Source organism: Peromyscus eremicus, chromosome X (genome assembly GCF_949786415.1).
Source record: "Peromyscus eremicus chromosome X, PerEre_H2_v1, whole genome shotgun sequence".
Taxonomy (NCBI): Eukaryota; Metazoa; Chordata; class Mammalia; order Rodentia; family Cricetidae; genus Peromyscus; species Peromyscus eremicus.
In genome coordinates, this window is record NC_081439.1 from 3,885,072 (window position 1) to 3,891,862 (window position 6,791).

The 6,791-nt window shown below is 44.9% G+C and overlaps 1 protein-coding gene across 10 annotated transcripts in view; it reads right to left on the minus strand.

The window, feature by feature from the left end:
- Kdm6a (lysine demethylase 6A) overlaps positions 1 to 5,437 on the minus strand; it is a 150,921-nt gene extending 145,484 nt beyond the window's left edge. For 5 of the 10 annotated variants that reach the window (XM_059251409.1, XM_059251415.1, XM_059251410.1 and 2 more), the window contains exons 1-2: positions 4,862 to 5,437; positions 4,585 to 4,648 (exon numbers count right to left, since the gene is read on the minus strand). In XM_059251409.1, the coding sequence (XP_059107392.1) occupies positions 4,585 to 4,648; positions 4,862 to 5,022 (225 nt within the window). In that variant the 5' untranslated portion in view covers positions 5,023 to 5,437. The remainder of the gene's footprint in view (positions 1 to 4,584; positions 4,649 to 4,861) is intronic. The other 5 variants (XM_059251412.1, XM_059251416.1, XM_059251413.1 and 2 more) reach the window with 1 other exon arrangement.
- Between the last annotated feature and the right edge of the window lie 1,354 nt (positions 5,438 to 6,791).

Here is a 6,791-nt window from a genome sequence, read left to right on the forward strand (position 1 = left end):
TGTGTGTATGGGGGGGGGGGTGAGTCATGTCAGTTCTCTTTCCCTCCTCCATGTAGTTCAAAGGGATCAAACTCAAGACCTTAGGGTTGGCAACAAGTGCCTTTTCCTGATGAGTCACCTCCCCAGCCCTCATGGTACTATTTCTATAACTACTTTTTCCAACCAAAACACTAAAGTTCTTTAGAAATGGAAATGAATATTCCCCTTTAAGTCCTTACAAACAGAAAGTACACATTTGTTTTCACACATCACCAATAATCCAAATATTATAACACAAAAAAGACACCTCTAAAACTAACCTAATAATTTCCTCATATATGCAAAACCAAGTTTAAGAAAATATACGCTTCAGTGGATCTTAAACTATTTTCATTACCCACCCCCAAAAATAAAAATGACAAGTATTTTCTTAATATCACTTTAAGAATACATTCTTAATTTTTCAAATGATGAACAATTTATAATTCCTAAGTATTCTACAAAATCTTTCTATTAAAAGAACTATCAAAAAGAAATCCAACCAGAATACTTAAGACAAACTTAACAATACAATTGTTTAAAATAAACAAATATAGTGCCTGGGATATGGCTCAGCCAGTAATCACTTACTGCCAAGCCTGACCAGCGGGGTTCAATCCTGGTGACATAGGGAGAGGCAAGAACAAGGAGTCCTCTGACTTTCCATTGGTGCTTGCTAGTGTGCATGCTCTAGCCACTTACACACTAAATGTGACAACAAAAAAGCTATGTATTTCATTTTAAATATTTGTCTTATTTTTAATTGTGTGAGTCTGTGTGTGGGCCTATGTGTAGTATGTGTGTGCATGTAAGGTGCAGATGCCCATAGAGGCCAGAAAAAGATCAGAACCACTAAAGCTGGAGTTCTAAGGATATTTACTGTAAGCTGTCCAATGTTGGTGCTGGAAACCAAACTCGGGTCCTCTGCAAGAGCAGTACTGGCTCTTAACTTCTGGGCTATCACTCCAGCCCCACAGTTATATATTTTAGTGATATATTACCTCACACACAAATAAGATACCCCAGATTGACAGAGCCACATTCCCCAGGCCTCTGCCATGTTATTACTCTAATGATACTACACAGTATTACCATACTTATACTCTTTACTTTTCTTCTCTCTATATATGCATAACTCAAATCCTTATCTAATTAAAAAGTATACCCCAAAAAGTTTTCAAATCTGTAAACAGAAGTGAGCATAGTTAATTTCTGCTAAAATGTTTCACTTAATTATTTCCCAGTAACTCTACTGTATTAGGAAAAAAAATAATGAATTATTAGTGCTGGAGAGATAGATGGCTCAGTGGTTAAGAGCACTGACTGCTCTTCTAGAGGTTCCAGGTTCAATTCCAAGGACCCACATAGCAATTCACAACTGCCAGTTCTAAGGGATCAGAAGCTTTCTTTTGGCCTCATCAGTCACCACCCAACTGGTAGACAGACATACATACAGGCAAAACATCCACAGATATAAATAAATAATAATAATAATGAATAATTTAAGTTATCCAAAAATTAAAGGTCAGCATTAAAGAGAAAACTTAAAGGTCATGCTATATTACAAGAATTCTAAAGCAAGCTCTAGTTCCTTACAGCCTTATTTAAGGTATTACTACAAAAATACTGTATTAAATTTTTTAAATCCAAAACACCATACTATATATCAAAGACAACCCTGCGAAGAAAACATCTTTCAATGACTCTAAGTAATGGACTATCACAAAAGAACGCAGAGTTGAGGAGAAATCACCTGAATACAGCAGCCTCACACAGGAAAAAGTAATAAGTTTGGGAACAAATAAAAAGCACTTATTTAATGTTTTTAGTTTTCCAAAACTTTTTAGACTTCTGTTTATAAATGTGCACTTTAAAACTTTAAGGACACAATAAAAACACAAGGGAAAAAATTTTTCTGAAAACAAGAATGACTAAATTTCCACAAGAAAGGTGAAATACCTTTTGGCACAGACTAAAATTTTCTGGGAATAATGCAACAAAATTAATAGTTAAAAAAAGAATTCTAGGAATTATTCAATTTATTATGTGTTCAGTTAAACTGCCTGAACGCACCCCTCCCAGACCTTAGAGAAAAGCCAACACTTTTTTTAAAGAGTTACAAAGAAAATAATTCTGAAACCAACATAACTCAACATTCCATTCCCCAAACCTCACGTCCAAAAATACTGATTCTCAGGACAAAGGATGGATAAAACTAAATAATTCAATACTTCTTTCCAAGGACTCTAGTTCACTCATTCTACTTAGAATCCAATTCAAACAGAAAAAAAGGTTTCGTTTTATGAAGCATAAATTTATATCACACATTTTACTGATATGTTCAGGCTAATAAGGACACAACCAAGATCCATGTGAGCGTTCAAAGGAAATATAGAATGTTTTCGCATTAAGGCTGTTGGGTCCTGATCTAAGTAGCTAGAACCCTAAGGAGCACTGAGCCAAAACAAATTATTTTTTTTAGCTCAAATATACTACTCAGTTTAACAAACTACCCTACACTTATAAAGTCATAATTCTCCCCAAAAATAAAATGAAGCTTCACAAATCGTTCATGTTTAAGATGGTACTTATTCAAATACCAGAAAAAATAATGCACTTAGAAAATTTTGAAAATACTCAGTTTTTAAAATGTTAACTGTAGGTTTCACTATTACAATATAATCCAACGTTAAGCACCACCCACTGTGATTCTGATTACAAGCATTCTAAGATATGAAATTATGAACTAGCACTTTAAACATGTACATAAAACAGATTCCACTTATTTCTTCATCACCATAACCAAAAGCAATTAAATTTAGTCAAACTTTTCCAAATGAATTCTTCCTGCTAGCAACTTTACTAACCCAATGTAGACTAGCAATGTTTACCCCAAAATAAAATGGCCCTTCAATTTGAACACTTTAACTTTGGAATGACAACTCACAGTAATCTAGTCTTTGTACTAAAATACTTCAAATAGGTTGTGGGGAGCCTTAAAAACAGAGGACCAACAACTATTGACGTTTATATCATTTGAGAACTAGTCACTGTACATTTTTTTCCAGCGACAATTTTAAATAAGCAAATTAATACCCACATTGTCAAAGTTTAATTCAAATGTTCTTGCGGTTCAAAGAAACTGGACTTACTGAAAAGGATTATGTCTGTTTTGCTTTCTGGTCATTGTCTGCAATCAAAACTTCCTATATTTAGATAGTTTTAAACAAAAACGAGTGTGATCACAGATTAAAAAGCAATTAATGCCGCCAAAGCAGGCAAAAAAAAAAAAGGAGTAAAATAATCAACTTTTAAAAATGCTGTTAGGCTTTAATCATCTTTCTTAAACTTCTCAATTGCAACAATAGAGCTAAGTGTCAAATGCAAACCTAGAGATTTTCGCCAAAGAAGAAAATGTCTAATGAATGCAACACCTATCATATACACTCCAAGTTTCAGGGTCCCAATTAACAAGAAAGCTTCCTAATACCATTCCAATCACACTTCGGTCAGAAAATATAAACTAAAGCAGACAGAACGAGACTCCAGCCTTTGTTCAATAGCTTACGATGGGTAACTAAATGTGCTACAGGTTGATAAGCATTTACCAGGCTTACGCATGCTGTTTCCAAGCTAGAGAAGGGTACAAAAAATCTGCATGCAAATAACCTATGATAATTTTTATTAACCACCGAGCAACACACTCCAAAGGAGAGGCCTATTCTTCGATACTATTTATTTCCATGTTTACCTCTCCTCCCTCCCCCAAAGCCCCCCCCCTTCACTTTCTCCTCCCACCCTGTCCCGCCATCTTGGGCCGATAGAAGCAGCCATTACTTAACTAAATGACAGTACCAACAACTTTCCACACAAATAAACAGAGACTACACCCCGAATCCTCCCCAACTGTCCCTGACAGACTCACAGGAAACGAAGCTCCAGAAAACGCACTCACATATAACTGTGGCAGATCTATGGCAGAAAGACCCAAAAAGTAAACAAGTCACCTAACTTCAGGTAAAGCACATAGCAATTGAGACACATGTCAACCAACAACCCAATGCAAACTCTTCACCGACCTAAACTACGTACAACTTCCCCCATCAGGGAGCAGAGACAAGAAGCCATCCCGAAATGTTTAGGTAAGAGCAGACATCTCGAACAGCCCGACTAAAGGAAGAGCCTAAAAACCAGGGGAGGCAACAAACCGAGAATTTAAGGAAATCTGCACCCGTTTATGATCTCACGACCCTCCAGAGGCACCTCGGAGATCATCGGCCTAGCTCCCAAGGGCGGTAAAATCGGAAGCAATTTGGTCGCCCCACATGAGCTCGGCCCAAAATGCGCTGCTGCCTCTGTTCCTCCGGTTCCAAGAGAAGTGATCTCTCAAGAGAGCAAGCGAGGCACCAGGGGGTGCGGGGAGCGCAGGGGCAGGAAATAGTTTTCCAGAAGACCCTCGGCCGTCGTTCGAGGCCACAATGAGTGGTGACCCCGCCGCGGGGCCCGGGGCAAGCGCGCCTCTGGCCCGAGAGACCGGGTCCGCGCTCCGGCCCGCAGCTGCCTTACCTTGCCCAGTAGGGCCTTCATCCTGGCGCCATCTTCATGAAACCTCACGAACCCGAAGAGGCGGCTGCGGAGAGACACACACGCGGCTCGTTAGTGCTCCTACAACGCCGCCGACCGGTCCCTGCCAGAGCCCGAGGCCCCGGCGTCGGCGCGGCGCCGAGAGCGCCAAGCCGTGGTGCCCGCCCCACCGCCACCACGGGCGAGCCACGCTCCGGCCTCCGCGGAGAGCGGCGCCTGCCTGTCCCGAGTCGCCCCGGCCGGTACCCGCGCCCCGTACCTGTCCAGTCCGCCGAGCGCCTCCCTCTCCTCAGCTGTCAGGCTGGGGGACGCCTCTTCGCTCTCGCCGCTCGCTTTTCCCGCCGCCATTTTCTTTTCCTCATCACCGAAAGCGGCGGCGGCGGCGGCGGCGGTGGCGAGCGACACTCCGCAGGATTTCATGGAAACGCAGCGAATTCACAACTCCAACGCCGACAGCCCCCCTCCCCGGGCCGGGGCCCGCAACGACGCTCCCAATCTCCGCACGGGACCGGCACACCAACTTTATCTCTGCCTCCTCCTCCGCCGCGAAAGGCGGCGGCGAAAAATCCCAACGCGGTAGAGGTGAAGGCAGCGGCAGCAGGGGCTATGGAGCCACTGGGTCGGTAGCGGCGACGGCTCGGCTGTAGGGTCACATCGCGGGGGCGGGAAGGGGACAGCCACAGGCAGGGACGGCGGGAATGGCCGGAGAGCGCGGGGATCGGGAGCTCTGGGGGGATTCGTAGGAGACACAAACTTCCCCGGCACCAGCACAAAGTTGTTGTAATTGTGTCACACAGCGAACCCCACGCCGCCGCCGTGACCCCCCCCTCCCTGCCCGGCTGCTGCAGCCAATCGAAGCAATCCACTCGCTTCACGTGACCTTTGTTGACTCGCGTCAGCCGTGGCTCCACTCAACTTGCTAGCTGCTTTAGCCCGCCCACCGAGGCCGCCACAGACTCGGGAGCGGGATGCTCGCCCGTTCTAGTCGGTGATTGGCTGGTGGGCGCGTCTGTCCTGAGAAGGGTTGTCTCTGAGTGGGGGCAGCCGGTTAGGTTGTGCTACTTAAATACACCGGCAGAGAATGGAGGGTCCGGGCGGTGTCGCTTCGGGAGCCTTGGCGGGCTCGGGAGGGGGAGGGGAGAGCTCGGGCAGGGCGAGGTCCGGCACCGCCTGCGGCGGGTGTGTGCGAGGATGCTACGGACAGTCCCTGGCTGCCCGGAAGCCTTGGGGTGGGCCGAGACTGTGGCTTCGGTGGTCCGGCGCGCGCCCGCGCACTCCGGGAGTATCGATCCCCACAGTGCCGTGGACCGGCCGAGTCGCGGGGAGGCACCACTGGGTCTCAGACCTCTGCCCTCGGAAGAAGGCGCACACTTGGGCCCTGCTGGAAATAATGGCCTCCACGGGGAGTGCGCCAGAGGAACAGCAGCCGGCCCCATATCCTGCAGCCCGGGCGCCGCCCTAGACTAGGCCGCAATGGCAGTCCGAAGCCCCACACCCTCGCACAAGGTGAAGGGGAAAACGTCCCTGACCCCCGCCCACACACCCCAAGCCGGAAGAAATGAAGAGTCGCCTGCAGGGGTCTGGCGCGCTGACCGCGGCACCCCACCGCCAAAGGTCTGTCGGTTGGCAGCACTTTCGGGCCAAATATAAATACTGCTTGGATTTACCCTGCGCCCTTGCAGTAATTCATTATACTGTAAGAAAAATAAAAAATAAATTTAAAAAAAAAAAGTTAAATTTGTTGAAGGGGATATCCAGAATGTTGGGTTCTGTTGCTGTCATCTCAGTGGGACCTCCATGGAAAAGTAGAAGCTGCATGTGAACTAGCCTTAGAGGAACAAGAGCCTCAACACAGTTTGCTGCCCAGAAAAGCTTTTCCTGCTTCCACTACGTACGAAAATCTTTAATAGTAATATTTGCTTGTTCTGCCCCTTAGGAGGTGCAAATAAAAGTCTGCCATTCGATCCATAGTATAATCAAGAGAAAAACTAAGCCTTCTGTCGACTATTTTGGAAAGGCAGATTTAATATGTATTTCATATAACAGGGCACAGCTCCAGTCTTAGGGGATAGGGAAATATTAATTATTAAAGAATGACTATATGAAGAAAGGGATCCCTTTATAAATGGAGTTTTATATGTTTTAAATAGTAAGTTTACACCTGTAATCAATAGGGTATATTTAAATTT